Source organism: Chironomus tepperi, unplaced genomic scaffold (assembly GCF_022539635.2).
Source record: "Chironomus tepperi strain 1889 unplaced genomic scaffold, CSIRO-AGI_Ctep_v1 contig_359, whole genome shotgun sequence".
NCBI lineage: Eukaryota > Metazoa > Arthropoda > Insecta > Diptera > Chironomidae > Chironomus > Chironomus tepperi.
The window spans coordinates 3,194,785-3,222,155 of NW_027226481.1; the positions used below are offsets into that span (position 1 = coordinate 3,194,785).

The 27,371-nt window shown below is 29.3% G+C and overlaps 1 protein-coding gene across 2 annotated transcripts in view; it reads left to right on the forward strand.

The window, feature by feature from the left end:
* LOC139095135 (teneurin-a-like) overlaps positions 1-27,371 on the forward strand; it is a 177,053-nt gene that overhangs the window by 126,301 nt on the left and 23,381 nt on the right. For both annotated transcript variants that reach the window (XM_070646399.1, XM_070646398.1), the window contains one exon: positions 7,290-7,497. In XM_070646399.1, the coding sequence (XP_070502500.1) occupies positions 7,290-7,497 (208 nt within the window). The remainder of the gene's footprint in view (positions 1-7,289; positions 7,498-27,371) is intronic.

Here is a 27,371-nt window from a genome sequence, read left to right on the forward strand (position 1 = left end):
GGATATGGTCCATAGTTGTCTTATAAAGCACTATAAAGCTCTATGCTGGTTATATCACTAAATATGGCTTCTTAAATCCTTATACAAAACTCTTCACAGCCTTTACTAACCAGTTCAGAGTTTGTGGATCAATAATGAAGTTTAAAGCAGGGTTTAAATGCTTTAAACTTCATTATTGATCCACAAACTCCATCCAAATATTCATAAACTTCAATAAAAAAACACAAAACTCATCCCAAACATCCAAAACATTTCAAGCGATACAAAAACGGTTGAGAAGTAATGACACGAATAGATAATAGCCAAAAGATTACGTCCACAAAATGTTCGGAGAAAAAAAACATGGGGAAGATTAAAAATGTGGATAAGGTCAATTCTTTCTCTATGTTTTTCCCAATATTGACACTTCCTCTACCCCAATCTAAAAATACAAATTGTATATCAATACTTTTTTTTTTATTTATTTCACTACTGCTGCTGCCCGAGAACATTATCAATGAAATGAAAGGGAAACAAATTCTTCTGAAATATTTTTTTTTTCGCTCCTTTTTTTGCCATCTTCTTGTTCATCTTTTCGTGATGTTCTACAGCAGTAAAGAAGAATTGTGACATTGCCATTCATTTATGGCATGCACGCGAAATGGAAGGGGTTTTTTTGGGTAGAAAAAATGATAATTTATCAAAATAAATGAGGCGTCACGAAATAATTATAACTTTTCTTTCTCTTTTAATGTACGATAAAAGTTGACTTCATTTGGTTAATATTTGGGGGTGGGATGAAATATTGTCAATTTTTTTATGGGGATGGAGTCACTTTTTGTTGGGTTTTATTATGTTTTGTGAGGTATTTAGTGGAATATTTGGAGTTTTCAGAGTTTTTGGGGATTCATACCTGTTTTAGGAAGAAATTGCTGGATTATACTCTCTGGATGGACTCAAAATGAAGCTTTGGACCTTTTTGCAACTGTTCAGCTACATGAATTCTTCATATAGCCTGCATTTATTGTTATCTTGTCTCTATAAGGACACACAGCCTTGAATCTTATATTAACACATCTCAAGGACTTACCTAGATATTATTAAGCAGAGGACTCAAGCCCCTATAAGCCTCTCCCCCTAAGTACACCCCTGATACACCTTCAACCTGATTATCACCCAATTCATCCCCAAAAAGCACTCAAAACACATCCCTCAACCTCCTTACAACAACCATCAACCATCTTATCAAAAAAACTTTTACAAAATTAAATTCCTCAACATCGTCAATGTGCTATTAGAATGATTGACTAAGTGTTATGACGTTGAGTACAATAAAACACAAAATGGGGTTATTTCTAAGTAATTTCAGTTCTTAAAAAATGACGAGTAAGAAAATTGGAGCGAGTTAACTTCAAAGAAGGAATGCAAACCCCATTCCCATTAACCCCCTAGTACACTTTAGAGTAAATTTTTTCATGAATGAGATATAAAAATATAAGAAATGGCAATAAAAAGTCTGTCCCAATAGCAATAAAAAGCCATTGAATAAATTCTTCTTTCTCATGTCACAAAAGTCTCATTAATTTAAGGTAATGTAATGTGCTTTGTGCGCCTCCATTCGACCTGTTGCAATTGATGGCTGTTTTGAAGTCGTTCCCGCAAGCTTGAGATGAACGAGAGAAGAAAGACGAAAAAAAAATTGGATTTTCTTATTTCCTTTCCCAATTTTTTTGATATTCTTTTATTGATGTTTATTGCGCGAAAACCATAATGGAAATTTGTTACGCACTGGGAGCAATGAAAAAAAAAATATTTTTATGGCTTTTCTTCTTTTTTTTTACTACGACTAGATGTTTTTTTTTTCCTTTCTTTCGCTGTTCTTTATGCGACAACGGAAGAAAATTTATTGCAATTTAAAGAAAAATTTCCTCCTTATTTCCCTTTGATGAAATTGAGAAGTTTTTTCCTTTTTTTGCTTGTGTTAAAAGGAGTTCTATTTTGGAATACAAAGGAAAAAGTTTTATGCTTTTATTCTTCAATTTAAATTAAATAAAAAAGCCATTTTTATGAAAGTTGTAGTAATTTTGGGTGGGGGAGGCTCTTTTTTGGGATGTTCACGCCGTAAATGTCTAGTTAAAGTAGATTATTGCTTATAATGTTGAGTTGCAAGTGAGTTGTTGCTTTAAAAGTGGCCTAAATGTAAGTTGCTGCTTTAAAATTACTTTAAAAATCGAGTTGTTGCTTCAAAATTGTCTTAAAAGTGAATTATTGCTTCAAAGTTGCTTCAAAGGCGAATTGTTGCTTCAATACTGCTTCTAAAGTGAGTACATAGTACGTAGTTTACCTAAAAACAAGTCACAGCTTTAAAATTGTCTCCAAAAAGTGAATCGTTGCTTTAAAATTGTCTCTAAAGTGAATTGTTGCTTCAAAATTGTCTCAAAGATGATTCATTGCTTCAAAATTGCAATAAATGCAAGTCGTTGCTTCAAGATTGACAAAAAACTGCATCAACGCTTCAAAATCAGCTTAAACTAACTCAATCCTTCCCAAAATCTCCACAAAAATCCCCAACAATAACGGTGTGACTACAAAAAGACTAAAAAAAAGTCGTATCCATCCAAAAAAAATAATATCTATGTATGTGGAAAGTAGCAACAGCAATACCATATAAAATATAGGAAAAAAGTAAAAGAAGACAGCAATGAATTGCAATTTTAATGGATTTCTCATCTCATCTTTTATTTATTGAAATACTTCTTGAATATATCATTTCTTGTTCACTCTCGTAACCATAACTTGCACATTTATTCTCTATGTACTGTTTTTTCCTCTCCTTAGCTTCTTTTCTTTTTTAACGAGGTTTTGCTTGTTTAGAGTTTAGTGAAAGATTGTGAGGATGTTGTGGGGATTTTTGTCGGACAGTTTGTTTGGTGACTTGAAGGGATTTGAGGTTCTTGTGTGTTTTTGTAGGGAAGGAAGTGATGTTTGGGATAGTTTCTGGTACTAGACTAGATTTACAGGTTGACTGACTTGTATGAATTTATAAATTGCCTAATCTTGATAAAACTATTCATGATGATGACCAACAGCTCCAAATACATTAAAATTAGTCATATTTTAGGACAGAGTCTTATAATTTAGCTAATACTGGTCTTATTGAAGACTAATTTCTTCATATTATTTCCAACAATTCTAATTTACTTCATAATAATTCATCTACTTAATAATAACTGCGTACTAACCCTTTCGAATCCATATTAACCCCCCTATCTACTATCTTCAATTGCAACACAGTTAGATATGGATAGATTGTGAACAGACAAAGAAATGTAATAAAAGGAAAAATTATTATTATTATTATGAACAAGATAAAGGAGAAATGATAGAAGTAGTAGATGTGCACATATCATACATAGATGTTTTTATGGTTCAATGATTTTTAAATTTACTAGTTTGGCACAGATAATAATGTATGAATGTGAATGATATGTGAAGGAAGAATTGGAGTGGAAGGGGTTGATGGAGGGTAAATGAGATTTTTATGGGGATTGTTTATTAGATTTATAGTATTGTTGAATGTTTTGGGGTAATAGTTTGAGATTTGTCCAATATTTTGGATTTTTCACCTTTGTTCCTTTCAAGTTACAACAAATAATCCACAGAACAAACCATGATATCTTCCACTATCTCATCTAGCACGAGAACTTGGGGAAATCTATTTAATGGAGACGAAGATTATGTTTTTTTCCTCATTTTTTTCCCCATAAAAAATTTATTAAAACTCTCCGTACACCACAAACAACTATCTCTTCATGAACAACAATTTTTCTTCATTGTAAAAATTTAATTCTTCCTTTTTTTTCAACTCATGCTCCACAAATAAAAATAAATGTTAAGTTTTATTTCATTGAGTGCGATTTTTCTCGTGACTTGTTGTAGTTATTTTAGTTGAGTGAAGCAAAGCATACGAAATAAATTATTTATGTTCTTAATAGTGATATGTGTACCATGAAAAATAATTTCATAGATTGTATGGTTTTTTATAATGATAAAAATGTTTTGAAAATATGGAATTTAAGGATTTGGTATGGGGACTTATTACTTTTTATTGTTTGAAATAACATTGATAGCTTATGTTGGGAATTTGTTCGTTTTTGCAATATTTTAGAGTATATTTAGAGTGTACTTACTGATATTAAATTTTAAGGGCATAAATAATATCAATTTTCAAAATTTTTATCTTAATTTCTCAAAAATTTGTCCAAAAACATCCAAAAAACATTCAAAATCTTCCGCAAAACATTCAAGATCTCCCAAAAATATTCAAAACAATCCAAAAACATTCAAAATTAACCAAAAATTTTAAAATCGTCCACAAAGCATTCAAAATCTCTCAAAAAACATTCAAAACTATCCAAAAACATTCAAAACCATTCAAAAAACATCCAAAATCTCCCAAAAAACAATAAATTTTCGAAAAATGCGTCTTATCCCCCACAATACCCCTTCATACTTGTCCTCAATATTCTCTAATATAATATCCTCTTGCAGTCTATTTTTCTGGCTCAAGAACTTCTTTCTCTCATCTTTATTGTGCATCATAATGATGAAAATTCATTGAGAACTATCAAGAGAGTGGAAAATGTATTGGAAAAAATTTCTTTTTTATTTCATTTTAAAGAACGCCATTATTGTTTATTGTTTGTTATAAATTGGAACATATGAAGCCCAAAGCTTAAGAATGAAATGGAGCATATATGTGAAATTGCATGGTTATATTGTAGTTGAGGGTGAGCATGGATGGCGTGCAGTCGTATTTCCATGCCTTTACTTCTACATCATTGAACTATCAAATGGAGCTTTATCGTGCAACCTTAATTTTCTTGGGACGGAAAAGAATACTTTTTGTGGTCTTCTTGGTGGATGTTTTTGTGGTTGGGATGTAATTTGAGAGTTGTCAATGTTGGATGGAGCTTAAATGGTCAGGAGGGTTTTACTGAGATTTGAACTCTTGCCTATAAGTTAGATGCTTTGATTCTAATAAACAATGAGGAACCGAAATTGAATTAAAGCATCATTTTGAGGTAAGAGTGGTGATGAACAGCGTTGGCAGGACTGCATTGTTGAGGTCCGGACTCCCAAAGTCTCGAGACAAAGGGACTAAGTCTAGCAATGTATACATAGAGAAATACTCAAAAAATTAGATAGGTAAACTAACAAAGAGACGGAACAGAAGGGTTCCGTACCCAAAAGTTCTAACAAGGACTAGCAGGGAACTATTCCCTAAATGCACTCCAGTTCATAAAACAATAATGATGAAAAAAGAAAATAGATATTTCTTCTACAAGATCTACTCTCAAATGCAATAATTTTTATACTTTTCGATGCCATTGCAGAGCAACAAACAAAATAAAAAAAAAAATGAAATTAAATCGCTTGTGCTTTGTTATCGTTTTATTGTTATCAAGACAAATGACCATTTTCTCTGCCATAATTCATACAAAAAAAAATTTTTCTGTGTACATTCGAATGTTTTCATTGTTATATTTTTCGATGCAGTTATTGCGATAAAAGATTATTTATTTAATCGTGAAGGCCTTACTGTCAACAGCAGAAGCTTTTTCAGTCTTTTTTTTTCATTTTGTGAAAAATGATCTCGAAAATTTAGTTAGAGTTGGAGAATAGAGTGGATATAGAGAGAGAATAGCACAAAAATTAAGCGCAGATAATAATTTTTGATTTACATTCTTCATGCTACTGTTGTGCATAAATATGAGCATAATTGATGGAATAAAATTCTCGTTTTAATTTTACTGAACTGAGTGACGAGTTTATAGAGCTTAATTTATTTAATTGAGTGCTTAATTTGAATAATTAATCTATTTATTGGATGTATGATGAATATTTTACTGAGGGAAATGTGCGAGTTAAGTTTTGGGTTTTTGTTTGAAAATTAATTGATGTTTGGCGTTTGAGGTTAATTTAATTTGCAGATAGATTATTTCAATATTTATTCCTGAATTCGTGTATCTGTTTGAAAATGATGATTGATATCAAATCTCATGAATAATCTTGCATTTTGTCTTTAAAAAATAAATTAGTTGATAACCACGTGGTTTGACATTTTGGCTAATTTTTCTGGAAAAACTGTGATTTGAAACTGTTAAATGTTGAAATTATTGTTTGCTCCGGCCTAAGCATTCCAATTAATATTATATTTAGCTTCACAATTCAGTATTCTCTTCAAAATTCTCATTTAAAAATTTGAAGTGGGCACAAAAATCTCAGCGATATTTTTGAAAATCGAAAAATTGTTAGTCAAATGATTTTTCTTGGCTTCCACAACCCATTCCTAAACGTGTCAATAAAAATTATTTCACTAAAATATTCTACCACAAAACTTCACCTCAATATATATTTACATTATTGTAGTTACAATATTACGTAACACAATACACCAATTGCATACAAAACTCAATCAATCGTCTATAGACAGAGCATAGCAAATTACAAAAGGCAAAAGTTTCATCGTCAGTATAAATAATTACAAAATGACTGCATTCAAACTAATTTACCACTTCATTTTGATGCCACATGTATATCCACATTTCCTCTATCTAACACCCCCCATTTTAACGTTAATTTGTTTCATCAGAATATAATATAAGTAACAATAAATTTCCCTTTCAAATTTCCTTTCCCTCGTCTGTCTATGCACAACAACATAGTTGTTGCAAAAATATATTACTAGCTATATTGTAGCGGTTCAATGAATAATTTAATTGTCTTACAATCTATACACATGCATCACTCAATTTACTTTTCACAAATTTCGCATTTAAAGGCAGACATTAGTAGTTTGGGGTTTACCGTTAAGTTTCATCATTTAATGCCACTAAATACTCACGTAAAATTGGTTTTGATTACTTCATGGATGTGTGGGTCGTTTAAGAGTTTCGTCCTCAATTTGAGAAGCCTTCCTATTTTCTCAGATATATTGTAAATGGTGACAGACTGCAGAGTAAGCCTTAAAACTCGATATTCTTAAGGACGTTACTCAGAAACAACCCCCAAAAACACAAAATACATTTCATGTAAAGATGCACTGTTGAACCGCAAAATTGATATAACCCTAAAATACGCCATATCGAACAACATTAGTCGATGCCTCAATTGATGATGAAAGAGATATGCGGAATATTGAAAAACTAATTAAATTGTCAATTGTGCATGTGGCATATACATACAGCAAATTCATTTATTTATTTATCAATTTTCTTTTTTTTTTTAATTCTATTCTTTATTTTCAGACGGCATGACTGATTGCTCAGATAGCGAGTGCTGCCAACATCCGGTATGTGGGGATCACATTATGTGCCTATCATCGAACGATCCCGTTGATGTTTTACTCCGTAAGCAACCGCCATCTGTGACTGCATCATTCTATCAGCGTGTCAAATTCTTAATTGAAGAAAATAGTGTGCAATCGTATGCACATAAGGATGAATATGGAGAAAGGTGAGTTTGACTCTTTCAATATTATTTTATTTTTTGCCTCATTTTTATATTTTTTTATCGTTATTCGTGTAGAATGAAAAAAAAAAATAATTTTTAAGACTTAAACTGCTGTTTGTTTATTTTCTCCCCCACGTAAACATAACAAAAGCAATGAGTTCACCTTTTATAGCATTTGTATAAAGGCACAATAATGCTTGGAAATGACTTTGCGTAATCGACAAAACAATTTTCAACGATCATTGCACTTGAAATTGACTTTTAAATCGATTTTATTTACTATTTAACCACAAAACAATTAACTTTTTGGCGTACTTTTTTGTGAATGATGTTTCGTTTTTGTTTAGAGAATATTAAGAGCGGAAAAACACGTGGTTTTAGGTTTATAAAGATGTTTTCTAAGAATATAGCTGTTTATGCACTTCAAATTGATTTATTTGTGCTTGCTCCGCTCTATAATTGTTAAATATTTCAATAAGTAGCTGTTATACTCTTTATTTAGAGAGAAATTGACATTTAAACTTGTCAGGTGGAAAATTTATCTTAAATATTTAAAATTAATGCAAAATTTTAAAATTTAAAAGACCGTTAAATTATTTTTGCAAGTAAAATATCACAATTTTGTGATAATTTGTTCAATAGAAATGAAATCATCCTGAAAACTGCGCCAAGAGTAACTAAACGTCCACCTAACTTGCATAAAATTCTCCACAAAGCAAAAAATAAACATTAGATATCTATGATTGCAAATTTTTAGTGAACAGCACATAGAAAAGTTTTTCATTTGCAAAGTCGATAATTGCTTTACTACTCAGTAAAATTTCCCTGTAGGTACAGAAAAAAAAGTGCAAGCATTTTATTTATCGTGTTTATATGTGTATCATTGCTATCCGTACTAAATGGAAAAGTGGGGGAGATTAAGTGCAAAAATATTTTAATCTTCTTGATTGCTGAAAAAAAAAAATCTTTTAAAAATATGCAAAAAAAAAAAAATATTTATAGATCCTGACAACAAAGCGGATTGTCATGAATTTATGAGTACAAAATGGAGAGAAAAACAAACCTCTCTGATGATAAATCCGTTGGGGCAATATACATATTTATATAATTTTATGATGCATTAATTGTTTTCATTTTGTTTGTGAAAGAAATCTCAATTTTTTAATATCATTTTCAATCTGAGAAATCTTTTTATTAATCCTCTTGACGTTTGCTTTTCTCAATTTCTTCATCTCATTTCTCAGTGCCATAGATAATTATGAGATGATAAACGGAATTTTTGTCTTAAAAGAAGTTTGTTTTGTGTTTTAAATCACTTATCTGTGTCACTGAGAATGGGAATTTGGGAGAGGATTTATTTCAAGTTTGTTGGGAGTTGAGTTGGTTGGTGGCAGGGTTTGGTGGCCATTTGAGGACATTTTATTGCGGCATGCTTCTTATATTGATGGATATTCAAGGGCTTACCTAGTCAGGAGCTCTAGATTCGGTCAGATTACAAGATTTGATCAAATTTAGTATTATTTTAGTCAAATTCGAGATTTTTTACAATTTTCGTCAAAATTTCACCAGTTTTGGTCAAATTTGACTCTAAACCATCAAATTCTGGTCAATCTAATCAAAAACCAACAAAATTGCGTCTCATTTCACCACCAACTCTGCCCACCAATTCCCATTTTCCCTCTGCTAACTATTCATTCTTCCACTCATCTACCCAGTATGAGCCAGAATGAAAGGCAATAGAGCAAAGGAGAAAAAAAAGGAAAAAAATTGAAATAAAATAAAAATGATTTTTTATGAGAACAGTATTTTTATCATTATGGAAATCCAATTTTTCTTTTTCCTCTTTTATGGAATAAACAAAAAAAAAATTTAATTTTGCAAAAAAAAATCCCCTCTCCATTCTTCCTTTTTTTTGTTTTTCTTGTTTTGTTTCTTCCTCAAAAAAAGAAAAAATCTTGTTTTATTTAGTTCCTTTTTCTGCTTTTGTTTACATCCCCCCAAGAGAAAATTGAAAATGCTCATCTCATACGAATTATTCTACAGAGCATTCAGATGGTCATACATAAATGTACATATGAGATGAGGAAAATATTATTATGTAAGAAGATGTATGCTTGTGAGTCCCTTGCATTGGAATTGGGATGAAATATTATGAAATTTTGTAGAAGTTGTTGCAATTGTTGATTTAATAGAGGCTAGTTGTGGGTCATATTAAGCTCTAGTTGAGGCTCTATGTATCCTTTTAGATTCTTCGATGTACCCTTTAAAGAATACTTTATGCATTGCTAGAAGAGCTTCTTATCAGTCCTTGATAGACTTTTTCTTAGGATTCTAATATTAGTAGCTTAGATTGATGCTGATTTCTAGTAGGAATCGAACCTATATACTCACAAAAGATTGATATACTGATCCAATCTGCTGCCTTACCACTTGACCATAGAGACCTTACTCTTTTATTGACAAATTCACCTATATATGGCTTGATACCCCAGATTTTGGTCTGATAAGACACTACAATGGATCATCCTCAATCCTCTGTTTCCAATCTCTTATCTCGCCCCTAATACATTTCATCTTGACTTCATAAGTACATCTCAATGACTTCTTAATAAAATCCTTTAAAATTCATCCCAAAATCCCCACAAGGATCTAAAACAAGGATACAAAAGTTATATAATCATAATGCTAATAATAGCTGCAAAAGATGATTATATTCTCTGTTTTTTTTTTTCCATCATGATGAAATATTAAAAAGGACCACAAGCAAAAGTAAAAAACAATTTTTCCATCATCTTTTTTCGGTCATATTAAAAAGGATTAAAATTGTATTAAAGTTTATATCTATCATCATGTACGATTCTCTTTGACCATCTGAGTAGAAAAAAAAACCATGCTAATATTAGCTGTTAGTAGCTTCTATGATTGCTAATGTTCAACCACTGTAGAGAAAATGAGAATGAGATTTTCAATATGTAATCTTGGGTATTGTGTTTTTGTCTAATGTTCATAACCCTGTGTGCGTCTAATTCCTCTTGTCTGTTTGTTATACATGAAAAATTAATCACAAAATACACAGAAAATATGATGAAAAAAAAAAAAAAATATTAAAAATGCAAGGAAATAAATGTGAAACTTTTTTTTTTATTGTTTTTCATTATGTGGGGATTTATTATTGTAAAGGGTGAATGTCAGTGCAAAAAGCAGTTGAGACTTATGTGATGTGGACGAGGTTATGGGAGATTATGAAGTGAAAATGGAACTGTGAATTAAAGTGAAATGAATAAAGCTTGATTTTAGATTATTTTGAAATTTATAGGAATGTTTTTTAGAATTTTAAACTTATTTTAAATGAATTGGTGTTGATTGATCCAAAATTAGACACTAAAAGAGTGTGACTCTGTCATAATGTCAGATTAAAACCGAATCTGAGATTTGAGGCAATAATTGCAGTTTAAGAAATTTATAGACTTATCCGTTTGGGCCATTGTAGTCTTTACAGCACCGCTACATTGTTGCGTTGACTACAATCATTGAAAGTGCCATTACGACTACATAACAGCTGATTTTAGTCAATTTTTAAGGCAAAAAATTAAATTTATCTCATCATGTCATTGAAGTCAGCTTTTAAATAAGTTTAAGTCCATTTAATCTTCAAAATTTAATTATTCCCAATTAAATTTGAATCAGTATCATCAAAAAGAATTAATTTGAAGCAACAATTCTGAACAATCTCACTCAACACCCCATCAACAGCTCCACATCACATCGAACTCAATTTCTTATTCACAATTGTGCATTATTTTACTCATCAAAATTCCAATTACCCAAACAATAATAAAGACATCAAACGATGAAAAACTAAACAAGTTATTAAGTTCATCTCAATCAAATACAAAAAATCCGTGTAAAATTTTTAATTCCGTTAATTTTACAAGTCAAGAAAAGTTCTTAAGTTTGAATGTTGAGTTAATTAACTTTTTTTTATAGTTTGTTATGACTTTTAATTTAAAAATCATCAATTCATTCGATTCTTCACACTTCTTTTTATATAATTTCTTCTTTTTCAACTTCATTCTTAGTTTTATTATACTGAATATTATTGAATATAGCTAGACAATAACGAACGCTCTAATGAATTTAATTCAAAAGCTTTAATTTCTTTGACTAAAATTCTATCTTCATTTTATGTTTTGTATACTTTTTTGTTTCAGTCCCATTTGTAGTTGACATTAATCTGTTGCCAATTGTTTACTCTTTAACTTTGTTCTTTTTATTTCGGTTTATTCTGTCGATGGACTTGTTTTGAGCGCAGTTTTTGAGATGTTGTGTTGGCAATTTGATGTAGCTTGAGTAGCTTAAGTTGGTTGATTGATCCAAGATCCAGCATCAGGCCTGCGCGAGTTTAGAATCGAGTTTAATTTAAGACTAACTTTATTAATCGTTTTGTCAAAAAAGAGCTTAAGTTCTTTTAAAATCTGAAGTTTTAGAGTCGATTACAAGATTTTATGAGTCACAACATCCAATTTCACCTCCAAACTCTCAAAATTCACAAATTCCAATGCATTTTCCTCTATAAATCAACAAAACATCCAACATAACCCCAAAAAACTGCGCTCAAAAATTGTCCATTATTCAACTTCTCATCTTGTTTTTGTCTATTTTTCTTTTCACTAAGTGAGAACTTCTCTTTCTTCTTCTTTTGTGTATTCTGTTGTTTGTTAATGACGAAAAACAAAACGATTGTTGCTTCATTTTTACATCTTCTTTAATATCTTTCTTTTGAACTGAGTTGTTATCCATTTTTATTGAGAATTTACTTTTTGAATATTTTGACAGTTGTGTTTAGTTTGTTTTTGTTTAAGATTTTAAAATTGGGACAAGTTGAGGTAAATTGAGTTTTGTTGATTGGTGAGGAATTAAGTGAGGAATTAGCGAAATTAAAGGAATTTTAAATTAATTTTGAAGAAATTCCAAGCAATTGAAGTTAATTGGACTAAGAATGGAGCCCTATGCCACCTGGAAGTTAGCCAAACTAAATTAAAGCTTAATATCAAATTTCCATTCAAATTCCCATCAAATAAACCCAAAATACTCCAATATCCTTGCTCAATCCTCACATAGTTCTAAAACTCAATCAACAAACTTAATTTCCTATCTCGCAAAACAATTAAATTGTGCTAATTCATTACATTGGGTGAAATACTCTCTCCCCTCATGTGTGTGTATAGCAAAAAAATAAATAATATGAAAATCTAAAGAAAATAAAATTATGTACGAATGGAAACAGAATGATTGTGCATTGTGACTTTGTCCATATTTCTTTATTTAAACATTGTTTTTGTCCCCCCATTATTGAGAGTCCCAGCAATCAGATGGAACTTATTGGAACTAATCTTTGATGATGGAAATATTGGATATGATTGAAATTTGGATATTTTAATATGTTTAGTAATTTTGACAAATTTGTAAATTGTTTTAAATTTATTTAAAATAATCAAAATTGATATTTTTTTAATTTTTTTTATTTTAACTTATTTTAAAATCATTAATTAAATTGAATCTTTAAAAAATTGTTAAATTTTTGAAATAATATTTTTTATTTTAAATTTCAAAATTAATTAAAAAAATCAAGATTTTAAAATGAATTAAATTATTTTTTAATCAAAAAGTGATTAAAAATTCCAAATTAAAAGCTCAATTTTGAACATCGACTAACCAGTCCCTTGATTGCTGGGACAAATGTCAAACTATCCATATCAAAAACAAACTTTTATCCGTAAAAACCTTCTCGTTATTTTATTTTTTTTTGTTTTTTTGTTTATTTTTGTCCAAACTCATTTTTGTTTTTGTGTGTACGTAAATCTCCCTTTTGTGCCGTAAAAATAAACAACAAAAAAAGCAGAAATAAATAAATAAAATCTATAATTAAATTTTCATAGGATGACGGAGGCAATAATTAAATTCATTATCTATTAATTAAGACTCACAGACAGTAGGAATTACTTTTTTTTTGTTTTTTTCTCTTTCTCAATTGACAAATCATGAAAAATTAATTCAGCGGGTTTCTTTTTTCTGTGTGTAGGGAGACAAAAGGAATAGGAATTTAAGTAGATAGGAATGTTGCGAAATGGGATTTGTGAATTTTAATTTATATTTTCTGTTATTCGTTCACAGGATGTAAGATTTTAAGTAGAATTTTGGAGATTATAAATTATGGGATTTTATGAAATGAGGCCGAGTAGCACTTGACTAGCTTTAGTAGGTTAATTGGTCCAAAATCTGGTCCCAGGCCAGTGTGCCTCCAGCATAGTGACGGATTTGATTCGAATCCGGCTCCTAGTCAGAGTCATGCCAATCTGGTGCTGAATTTTGGATAGATTAGCGACTATTGCTATTCGGTACGGTAAATGCTGTGACAATATTGATAAAATTGATTAAAAAATCCAGAATTTCATTATTAATCCTGCCAAAATTTATCAATTCCTGACAAAATTCCACATTGATTCCATACTCAACTCACAATTCACCTCCAATACCTCCAAGCAAATAATAAATATTGAATATTACAAATATATAAAAAAAAATTAATTAAATTCAAATTCATTTCCTTGTCATATTCATCATGCCAAAGATCCATCATTTCTCATACGATATGTAAACACTTCTTATTTCCCTTCCTTTAATCTTTCTTCGTATATTTAATATTATTTTTTTTTTCGACGAATATTCATCAATTTCGATTTGTCATGAGAGAATAAGAAGCGAGAACAAATCCTTCCAAAGTCGCATGTGTAGGCAATTGCGAAAAGCATTTCTATCAATAAACATTATTATGTAAGAAGTTGAAGGAATAAGAAAAAATATTTCTCTTGATTATGATTATACACAACACGTTTACATTGTGAAATGAGGAAGGGAAATGGATGTGGTATGGTGGAAATAAGTTGGAAGTTTATTGGATGAAATTGTGAGGTAGAGACTAGGTTGATGATGCGAATGTGCCCTGGTGGGGAAATTGTTCAGGAAAATTTGGATTAATTCAAAATTTTAATATTTGAGTTTTTGAAAATCTTAAATTTTTTCGAATAATTTAACTTTTGTAAATTTAAAGAAAATTTAATTTATGTTTTTAAAAATTCTAAATTCAAATTATTTAAAATTTCAATATTTTAACATGTTTATAAAATTTCATCATTAAAAATTTAAAATTCAAAGATGATTTAGATTTATTTGAAATTCGGCATTCTAATTTTTTAAAACTTTTTTGAAAACTTGACATTTTAATTTTTTAACAGAATATCATCTTAAATTTTTTAAACATTAAAATATCAAGTTTTTTTAAAATTTAAAATATTAATTCTTCAAGATTTTAACATTTAAAATTTGTTAAAAATTAAATATTTTAAATTTTAAAAATTCAACATTTTAATTTCTTAAAACTTTAGTTTTGAATTCTTATTCATTTTTGTGTCAAATTTTTAAATTTTAATCTTCATATTTATTTAAATTTTCCAAAAAATTTAGATTTTATTTAAAATTTTAAAAGTTTCAAAAATATTCAAAATCTTTTCAATTTTATAAATTTGCCTAGAAATTCATATTTTTAATCAAATTCAGATCCTTCTTAGAAGATCTCACCCAATTTTCCTACTAAGGGCACATCCGCCTCAATCAGTACGATAGAGTTGAGGAAATGAAGCTCTCAAATCCATACGCAGAAAAATAGAAGAAAAATAAAATTTACCGTAAATAAAAAATGAAAATTAAAAGCCTCCCCATATCAGATGAGGTTATGAAAAGGCATTAACAATATTTGTCAATTGAATGAAATTTATAATTTGAGAGCTTGGCAAATATTGATCGAAAAATTTTTCCTTTTTTTCTCGCACGGAAGAGAAAATTTTTTTTATTTTTTAACAATATTTTTCAGTATTAAAAGCCTGTGAACGAAACATAATTGAGTTGGTTTAGAGTCGAAGAAGAACGACAAGAAATTATTTTTAATTCATTGAATCTATAAAGTTCATTAATCCCCTCCAAAAAGTGCCTCTTGCCATCACGATGAGATTACAATCAAATTTTTCATCATCCGAAAAATTCTGTTCTGTGTGTTGTTTTTTAACAAATTTTTTTTTCGTCTTGCTGAAGCTGGAAAAATATGTTTTTTTTTGGAGACAATGAAGATGTTTTTTTTGGGCTCTTTTGTTATAAAAATGTGACAAGGCAGAAAAATTGACATTTTTAAAATACTTAATGATAAGTTTGTCTTACTTTTTGGGCTCCTTTTTTCTGGCTTCAGCAAGTGGAAAAATAATGTTTTTGACTATGAAAATATTAAATTCAGAGTTGGTGGAAGGAAAATGTTATTTAAGGAAGAATTAAGGATTTTTGTGGAGTTTTTTGGGATGAAAAATTGAAATTTAAGTTTAAAGCCTTGCGATTTGATGACTTTGTATCCAAAATTTGTTGAATTTTGAGACATTTTTAATAAAATTTGTGAAATTTTAACTTTTAAAACAAAGAAATTTATTAAGATAATTTTAAAATTCAATTTGAAGACTCTCCGAAAATCAAGTTTAATTTTCAAATTCCAAAATGAATCAATTTTCATAATATTTGTAATTTAACAAAATATTTAAATTTGAAAATTTTTAAATCTTAAATTTTCATTTTAAAACTTTAAAATTTCGTTTTAAAACTTTAAATTTTCATTTTAAACTGTATTAAATCTTTAAAATCTCATTTTAGAATGTTTTCATTAACAAAAAAAGTGTCAATGAAGTTTTAATAAAATCAAAAATTCTTATTATTATTTTAAATTTGGAAAATAATTCACAAATCCTTTAAGACTCTCACAAATTCTAAGAAAACTCTTCCAAAAAATTCAATTAAATTTGAATTTTATTCAATTAAATTTAAAAATTTCATCCAATTCCAACTCTGAATTTTGTCACAAATTTTTTTGATTATAACATAACATGTTTTTTATGTATCATTGAATATTTGTTTTTTTTTCTATTTTTTGTGTCCTTGTCTGCTGTGCCGTGTCAAATAAATGAAAAACGCCTCACGACTGATTTTCATGTGTACATAAAAACTTGTATCTATTGCAATGAAAATTGATATGAATGAAATAAATATCGATTGAAAAAAACTATGTATGAAAAAAAAAATATGAAATATAAAAAATCAAAGTGAGTTTTGGAACTCTTTTGAGCCGCGGTAAGTTGTGAAACAAAACAAAAAAAATGAATGCAAAAAAAATTAATTTCCGTAACTTTTTTTTCATTTCTCTTCTATTGTTTTGGAAGAAATTCGCCTCTTTTGTTATGAGGAAAATTCCTTTTTTTTTATTCTTTTTTCATCATTTTTATTCATTAAGATTTTTTTATTGAATTTGTTTTCACTTCGTTTTGCATCTTTTGTGGATGTTTGGTTTTGGGAGGTTTTGTGTTGGATTTAAATTTTTAAAATTAGGTCAATTAATCTGTAGACTTGGAGATAAAAAGGTTTCATAAAAGAATAAAATTTTAAAAAAATAAAAAAAAAATTCTTGAAATTTAAAATTGATTAGAATTTCAAATTTTTAAAATTTCAAAATTTATTAAATCAAATTGTTTTTTCAATTTCTAATTTTAAAATTTTTAAAGATATTTTTAAATAATTTATTCGATTTTAAAAAGATTTAAAAACATTTCATAAAATTTCAATTTCAATTACAATTTATCCAACATTTTTAAATAAAGCTTTAATAAATCAATTGAATAATTTGTTTTTAAAATTTTTTAAAATATAAAATAGCAAAAAAATCAATTTTTAACAAATTAAATTGACTTTTTAACAGCGATTAACTTTAATTTATAAATTTTTAAATTTTAAATCCAACAAAAAATCTCTTGACTAATGGATACTGAAATATAAAATTTGAAAATCAAACAAATCGTTTAAACTATAAAGTTTTAATATCTCAACATCCAATTCCTATCAAAAATACATTAGCAACTCAAACAATCAATTTAATTGCTTGAATTTTCCCTTGATTTTGCATAAAATATTGTTATAAGTTTGCATAAAATTTCATAAAATTTATATTTAATAGCACATAAAAACACCCTCACATCGATCTCATTTTCTATGTAAAATTGTGATGAATGTGGTCTAAAAATTTGCAATACTAATTTTTTTCTCTTATCATTTTAAAATTTTTTTCTTTTTTCATTTGCATTTTTTCGCTACACAAAAAAAGTTTTTCTGTTCCAAAAAAAAAAGCTGCTACTTTGTGTGGCACAATTTGCTTTATTTAATTTCACTTCTCATATTTCTTATGAAAAATTATTTTCATTTTTATTTTTTTTTCTTCCCTCAAACTTCGAGGGAGTCACACAATATTTTTTTGGGTAGATGGGAAACTTTTTCATTGCTTCACAAAAGTTGACTAAATTTCCATTTAATTTGATGTTAATTTTTTTATATGAAACACTTTTTTTAACGTAATTCTTCATCTTATGTTGATTATTTTTACATAAATTTCCGACTTACTTAATGTTCAGCATTTTTTTTTTGGAGTTTTTTTTTTATTGAAGAGATTAAATTGAAATTTGTTTGTCCCTTGTGGATGATTTTGGTAGAATTTTGGAGACTCTAATTTTAGAATATAGTCTAGTTTAGGGCTCGCTAAGACCAAAATCGACAATTTGATCGAATAATAAGGCTCGGACACGGAACTTCAATGGCTCTGCTCAATCTCTAGCATTAATACCAAATGTAAGCCACCTCCGTTTGGTGTTCATATGACTGATATAACTGCCAAACCTAAGCAGTATCCATTAAGTCGCTCGAAGTTTATAACAGAGTTGACGGGACTTTAGGAGTTCGTACTCTGTAAGTCCATAAAAGCGCCTCTAATGGAATCTAAAATCCACTTTTTCTGGGTAGGAGTTCTGTAAACTTTGATTTATTATTGCCATTATTTACTCGATTCAAATGAATTTGGATCAGCTTTGAGTCAATTCGATCACATTAAATCATCGTATGTCGAACAAATTCAAAAATTTGACTCGAAATTGTTCCAAAAATAGTCAATTTCAGTCTATTCGAGTATTAAGTATAGTCAACTTTAAGTTCGAATGCTTACTAACACTCTAATTTGTCCAGAAAGCTCATAGTGTGCTCTTGATCCTCAAGTCATGAAGAATTTAGTGTATATAAATGAAATCACCTTTAAAACAATTTAGAGTCCCAAAATTCTGACAAAATCTCTCATAAGATGAAGGAATTTGTGTGTATGTGGGACATAACAATGAAATGTGTGACACAAAAAAAAACTTTTTAAAGTTAAAAAAAGATTTGCCAAATTGTGGCAAACACATGGCAAAAATTAAAAGTAAATTTTTCTTTAATTTTCATGAATTGGAGCCATAAATCTCTAGAGTCGTCGTTAAAAATTCCAATTAATTCTTATACCAAAATTGCTTTATATTCAAAAAAAATCTCTCAATTTTAAATTCCCTTAGTCCCATCTTATCTCATCAGATATAAATTCCATTAAATCAATATGAATGTCGATATGCACACAAGTTGCACATATGAAACAATAATAAAAAAACTCAATTAAATGGAAGTAATTCAACAAATATTGAATCATGAAAAAACTTTTAATTACCTTAAACAAGAAAAAAAACTTTTACACTCAGAAAAAAAATTTAAAACATAATAATAATCACCAATAAATGTTCATATACATGTAAAATTTACCTTTATATCCCAATGATCCTCATTCCTTGTGTATTCAAATTAATATCCAATATGTGTTTTTGTATCCCTTACAAATTGTCTATGTCAAATAATTGTTTTTCTTTACCAACAAAATCCTTAATTTAATATAGATTCTTTGGTTTTATTTTCTATATCTACACATTTATATGTTTATGATTTTTGATTATCAATTTTGAATAATCTTTATACTATGAAGTTATAAAGAAATTTGTTATAATGGTATTAATTGCATTGAGTTGCTGTTTTTTATGGGGGAATTTGTTTATTATTGAAGTTTTTGAGCATCGGGGGTGCATTGCAAGGGGAGAAGAGGGTTTATTTTGGGGTTAGACTTAAAATTACTTCAAATTGCTCGGATTTTTCGTGAAGAAATCCTAAAATATCCATTAAAGTATTCAGGTTCATCCCTTTCCGCTCAAAGCATCAATTGTCATCTAAGGTCTCACTTAGTATGAGTTTGGGAAGGTACAACAGATCATCGATCGCAGTGCCGTTGCTATAAGCAAACCCAACATTATATTCTATTCTATGAATCTAAAGCTGGCTGTTATCAATGCCAAGTGCATTACTTTCTCTATTGACAGCATATTTGCATGACTTAAGGTCAGTCTTGTGAATATTTGGACATTGTATCAAGTTGTCTACTAGAATTGAGCGCTATTCGAACATTTGATTCAAATCTTGCTCAATATCTGTCAATTTATCTTCAATTCCTCACAATATCGTAGAGTAACCCAAAAATCATCTGTTACTAAGCCTACATCAGCATCTCCCATCATCCACCTTCCCCATAACACTCTTGTTTCAAATTTATTTACTATATCCTAGATTAACATAAATAAATCTCGAATCTTAGTATCTAAACATGAAATCTAAAGCCCAATAATGAACAAAAGCCCACCTAACAACTCTGCAAATAAAAAACTTATTTCTTTTTAACTGTAATCAATACTAGAAAAATGCTTTAAAAAAAGGATCCATTTTCCTTATTTTTCATCAGCTTGTGCTTGAAAGACATCTTGTTATTTTTCAAGTACAATAAGAAACTCAATATAAATACACACAAATACATTTATAAGCACATCAGATACATAAAATTGATTACTTTTAAAGCATTTTCATGTCATCCCTGCCATCATCGTCTCTTCTCTCTCTTCACATGAATATCCATTCAAAGAATTGGAAATGAGAGAAAGATAATCCTCAGTTCTATACAGTTATTTCTACCATATCCGGTCACTTTTTTTATATGTATGGAGTATCCAATTGTACAATAAATAAATAAAAAAAAGGAAATTCAAGAGACGATGGTGGATGAAAAAAAAGAAGCAGGAAGGAAAGAAGACAATCGCTTTGTGACAAAATGAAATAGAAAAGAAAAAAAAAATACATTAAATTGACACAAACAAATTGATGAAAATTTTTCAACAAAACATGTTTTGGGAGGTGACCGAGTAGAAGATGAGAAAATTTGCTGTGATCTATTTTACCGGGGTACAAAAAAAAGAAGTGCAAAAAAAATGAAGATTTAGGTGGAAGGGCAATGAACAAGTATAATTGATGGTGTTTTAAGCACTTTTGATAATCACTTGAAATGGATTGTTGGGATGTGACCTGGGCAGAGGGATATTTAGTTGATTTTTTTTGGGGGGTTTTGTGGTGAAAATTATGGAATATTAAGTAAAAGTTCAAAAAGATTCTAGAATTGTGTTCAGTGTGATAGCATCCTTATAATTGGATCTAGTGTGAAGGCACCCTTATAAAAAGGAAATATAGTGAAGGCACCTTGACAAGAAAAGCTTGGTGTGAAGGCACCTTTACAAAGGACTCTAGTGTGAAGGCACCTTTACAAAATGCTCAAAAACTACCTTCAGCCCTCTAAACTCTAACCGCCATTCAAGCAACCTTAAATGGTCATCCTATTTACTTCTAGCTCCTACACTTCAACATTTGCAATTCTTCATCTTACTCTATTCAACAAAATAAGAATAATGTCTCTCAACTAAGAACAATCGAGAGAAACGTTTTGCGGGTTGCTGAAGAAAAGTTTTAATGAGACATTATGTGTTCATTCAAAGTCGCTGCTTTTTTTTTTCTTCGTTATTATAATGAATTTTTCACAACTGCACCATTAGATGGATGAATTTTTTTTTCTCTTATTCCATTTTTTATGTGTAGATGAATAAGAATTTATTCCATTTTTTATGTGTAGATGAATAAGAATTCCTATAATTTAAATATTGCCTTAAAGCCAAAAAAAAAAAAAAACAGGCAGCAGTAAAGAGAAAATGAAATTAAAAGAAAATTTATGATAATTTTGATTCGGAAAAAAATTTATGGTGCGAAAAGCGAACGAAGCGAAAAGAAGATGAGGCACGAAAAGGAATTCTTTTTACCTTTTTTTTTCTTCTCACTTTGAATTTATATTAGAAAGGAAGAAATATGACTGTGGATGTGTATCGAAAAGTGATGACACGAGTAGAATATTCAAAAGTATTTTTTTGAAGATAATTGAAAATTGTTTGTCAATTCTTGTCAATGATATTTGATATTTTCAAGATGAGATGTTTGTTTGACGTACTCTGTACGAGTAAAATAAGATGAAGTGTTGTTTTGAGAGTTGTGAAGAATTTTAATGAATATTTTATCAAAAAAATCTTGAAAAAATGATTAATTTTTGGAGAAAAATCTTGAATTTTGTGAGTAAAGATCTTTAAAGTCAAGAACGACACTGAAACTCTTTAAATTATGCTACAAAACTTCAGTTTTTCAACAAAACACGTGGCAATTTAAAGATTTCAAAATGGCGGATTTTTTCTCCACTTCGAAAAGTTTTTGAGACATAACTTTAAAATGACAATCATTTACGATGAAATTCAATGTTTTTTAGTATCTAAAAGGTGGCAAGCATCGAAATTAATCCATAAGTACTAACATCATTGACTTACAAGCCCACCATCCACATCCACAATTTAAAGCATTCAAGAGTACAAATCTCTTCTCTCGTTCTATGTTTCTTGAGAGCAAATGAAATCTTAATTTTTCACTCCTGTAAGTAAATAAAGGCAAGATTTCACGATGCGCGTCTGGCAGTCAATGCCTCATTCTCTCATACCCATGCAATTACCAAATAAAAAAAAATATTAAACTTCCTCAAGAATTATGCAAAAGAAATAAAGTAGAAAAATTCTTAACTTGATAAATTCATTCATTCATTTTATTTTTTTTTAAAGATATATTCTTGTTGTTTTTTGCCTTCATGGAAATCGCCTTAAGGGATAACGAGTCGCTGTGTAAAAGTTATGATTATTTTTATTATTGTTGATATTTTCCGTTCCCTTAAAAATGATGAATGCTTTATTGTATATGGAATCTTGCCTAAACAGTTTCTTTTATCTAGGACAAGAAATATGGAAAATAAAATTGACATTAAGCATAAAATGAGGAAGAATGGATGGGATGTAGCTGGATAGGAAGTTGTAGAATGTGAACTTGTTGGCAGAAACATGGAAAAACTCAGGGTTTGGAGGCTGAGAACTTACTCTTGTGAAGTATAAGGATTTTATGCTAATTTCGAATGTCCAAAATATGCGTTCGAATCTCAAAAATTTTAAAAGAGATTAACGGTCAATTTTGATGCTTTAGGATATTCTTGTTGATGATTTTCAATCTGTGCCACCCTAAAGTTTTATAAAAACTTGATACAAATAAGAACTCGTGTGATTTGAGCAAAATATCATCAAAAAACTTTTCGAAGTGGACCAAAAATCCGCCATTTTGTTCCTCTACCTCATCTTCCTAAAAATTTAAATGCCGTTGATTGTTTAAAGATTTATTGTCGACAAATTTTTTATTCAAAGAAAGCAAATCGACCATCCCTAATCATCAGCACACTCCTTCCTTACCCTCTAAAAATAGACGACGATACAAGAATAAAAACTTTTCCATTTATTCCTTCTATTTGCCAGCTTCGAACGAAAAAGAAACGAGTAATTGAATAACAAATAAAAACATTATTGCTAATAATATTTCATCGTTAAGCAACGACTCGTAAATTCAATTTCGGTTGTTCAAGAACTTTTTTTTTATATATTTTATTTTATATTATCATACCCCACTCCATCACACTCTCTCGCGACTTTAAGGCGATATGAAACAAATTTTCCATTCAACTTGTCGTTTTCTTTCGTGCAAGCACCAATTGGAGATGCTTTTAAATTCAAATCAATCACTGAATAAATGATTGTTGGCAGTAAGACAGATAGAAATGAAAAAGAGAAAAAATGCTATTAAATGGGCAAATAAGAATATTGGGTGGCTGTTGGTGGAGCTTACAGGAAGTAAGATTGTAATTTTTCTATTATTTACTCTTGTTGATGGAACTGAATGGAATAGCGAGAAAAATGATTTGATTATTATTGCTTTTTCATTTTTAATGCAATTTTGCTGAGAGTAATAGGAAGTATTGGGTGGAATGGCATAGTAGTTTGAGGGGTCAGGGATGAGAAGCTTTGGTCAAGACGCATCTGACCTTATTCTTTAATTTTCAAAAATTAACATTGTCAAAAAGTGGAATTTTGGACAATTAAGAGTTCAAAATTTTCAAATTTCAAAAAACCGGTAAATATTTAAATTTTGAAAATCCGTTAAAAGTAATTCCTCAAGAAAATGCGCCAAACTCATCACAAATCTCCAATTTTCTTCTGTTTTGCTCAATGGAATTCTATTCTTTACTTTTTATTATTACTTTTTCATCAACGATTGCTTATACATCCCCTCACTCTCGTGTTATGCCACTACTATCTCGATTCAAGTAAATAATAGATGAAATGAAATGAATCGAAATGGATATTTGAGTTATAAAAAAAAAGTTTTTTTATGGGAATTGAAATAAGATAACTAGCGATATGATTGCGATTGAAATAAAAGAAATAGGAAGGAGGAGATGGAATTTTTTCTTTTCTTATGCTGATGATGCGTGATTTTTTGCAGCATCCGAAAAGTTTTTCTTCTTATTGCCAATTTGGTCATTCAATATTTATTGATTATTCTACCCTGACAGTCCAAAAAAAAGAATCACAGTCTCGTCCAAACACAGGTTTCAATTATCCTCAATCTCAATTTCAATTCTAAAATATTTCCTAATCTTTTCCTTCTTCCTGTAAAAAAAGCACACAAAAAAAAAATCTCAATAAATCCTCACATTATCACCTGGGACAGTTAGTTCAGAAGAAGTGAAAGGAAGAGCAGCAGCACACAAAAAAAAAAGATGAAAATGAAAATGAAAATGCATCCACATGAATTTCCTTCCACAAATATCCGATAAAAATACCGGAAAAATTGTATTTCAGTTGGAAAATGAAAAACAAACAAACAAAACCAACCCAAAAAAAGAGGAATTCTTTTTTTTTGTGAAGAGAGAGAAATGAAAACAACAACTGCGATAGATAAATAGCAAATAACTGCACACAATAAAAACAATGAATGAATATATACTGGGAATAAGTGTTCTGGAGGGAAGTTGGTTGGATTTTGAGGGGTTGATGATGGTTTCGAGCGCATTTTACATTGAAAGCAAAGTCAACGGCTTTTTAGAAATTCAAAAATTGCCAATGTGGCTGGAAAATCAAAATGTCGGTTTTTTCTCACCTCAAGTTTTGTTTTTTGAATATTTAAGTCATAACTGAACGCAAAAGCTTGAAATTAAGTTTTTCCAACACAAAAACATGGCAAGAACCTAAAAAACATCAACATCCATTTATTTTCATCAACATTTCTCTCAAAAATCACCCAAACTGATCACAACAACTCTATTTACTTGACAAACAAAATCCAGCTATTAAAATTGTTTCGATCATTGTGTTTGTCTTGTTTTCTGCACTTGATATAATATGAGGACGACAAAAAAAGATACAAAAAATTGAAAGAGGAAAAAAGATATTTAATGTGAATTTTTTTCCTCTTCATTCCTGAAAAAAAGGAACAAAAAATAGCAGAAATGGTTTTTTATCGTCTATTTTATTACCAATTTCAAAGCGATATTTTATGCTAAAAAAGTAATGTCCGGAAAATATGTTTTATCATTCTATTGATGTTTTATGCTTCACAGTGCCTTTCTCTCTAACCAAACAGAGATGCTATCGGACCAGGCGAAATGCTCGACAGATAGATCTCTGGCAAAATTGAATATAAAAAGGAAAAAATTAAATATTTGCTGGGGAAGAGACACAAAAAAAAGGAAAAGAAAATGACGAGAAAATTGAAAAAATGCAAATAATGAATTTTTAGCTTAATATTTGGCATTTCTTTTGGTATTTTCTCTTTTGAATGTCGAAAGACAAAAAAAGAAAATTGTTTAAACTGGATCATGATTCATGAAAATAATATAAGGAAAACGAAGGATTGGAATGAAGATATGTTGAAAAAAAAATGATAACTGCAGATGTTTGGAAACTTTTTTTTTGTTGAGTTAAGAGTTGAGCTTGTTATGCTGAGGTGCTCTGATTTATTTACTTTTTCTTTTACTTCAATGCTTAAAAAGTTAGATTTTTAAGCTCAGTTTTTAATCATATTTAAAAACCTAAGGTAAAAAATTTCAAAATGGCGGACTTTTCTCACCTCAAAAAGTTTTTCTCAAATTACTCTCACTCAAAGTCAATTTTCGGAAATGTTTTTGCATATTTTGAATCTATGGGATGGCAACAGTCAAACAAATCCAATTTATTCCAAAGTCTACCAAAATAGAGCTTATATAGCTGAAAATCCATTAAAATTGAAAAACAAAATGGCGGATTTTTTCATCCCATGAATTTTGCTAATTTTATGATTATGGCTGCCACACAAGTCGTCATCACTTGACTTAAATATTGTTTCAAATCAATCTCAAAACATTCACAAGCTTACGAACATCTGACTATCCTTAAAAAACTATGTCTTAACATTCATTTCTCTTCGCCTTTTCTTGTTCCATTCCTTCTCATTTCAATAAAAGCTTCTTTTAAGCAAACGACAATGACGACGATGGAGCTTTCAATTTGTTAAAATGAAGGATAAAAATAAGAAAATTTGCTCTCATTTTCCATTTCATTCTTTCATTCCCCTCCTTCCATCCTTCAAACAGGAAATAAGTAGAAAATCGTTTCAAGCTTGAATTATCCCAAGAACAAGAAATAAAAAAAAAACGAAGTCATGAGAGGAAAAAAAAACTGTGAAATGATTAAGCAAAATATTTTTGTTTGAAATTTGGAAAATGAGAAAATTTTTTGTTGACTTTTTTTTTACTCAGACATGTCAAGGAAAGATTTTTGTGTATTGAGCTTTGAAGTTTTAAGTATTGGAATGCTGTGAGCTATCAGTTATGGGGATTTTCGAATGATTTTTTGAACTTTGTTGTCGGTAAATTTTTAATTAATTTTTTGGAAATATTCTTAATGAACTATTTGAGTTGGTAAGCTATTTAAGGTGCAAATTTGATGGGATTTTGCATGATAGATGTGGATTTGAGTCAAAAAATTCAACAAAATTTCACAAAAAAAATATTGAACATCCAAGAATCCACCTCACCAATTTCATCCCCGTGCCTTATTCTTCCCAGAATTCACATCCACCTATTCTATACCAATTCACAACACAATCTGGAATTACATTTACGCTACCATCGTAACCCATTTCTAAGTACGTCAAGCCTGTTATCGATGTAAGAAAAAACGAATGAATTCAATAGAAAATTTTCATGATGTTAATAGCATTTCCATGACAAAATGGCATATAAAATTTTCATTTTAATCAATACTTAATCGAATATGCCATAAAATATCGCAAATCAAAATATGTTGATTGTTATGAAAATAAATTGGTATTTATATGAGATTTTTTTTTTTGTGTAAGGTTTCCAGAATGGATTTGATGTTGAATGTAAAGGGAGATTGGGGGGTTATATGGATGTGTAGGTGGGTAACAAGGAACTTTAATGACTTGGTGGCATTTAATGGTGGATGTGGGTTTTGAAGTCTTTTTGCCGCTGATTGAAGTTGCTTATCTACTTTGCTGGATGTAAAGATCAAATGTCGTCCATGTGCTGTCTTAGTCGGTGTCTGGAACTG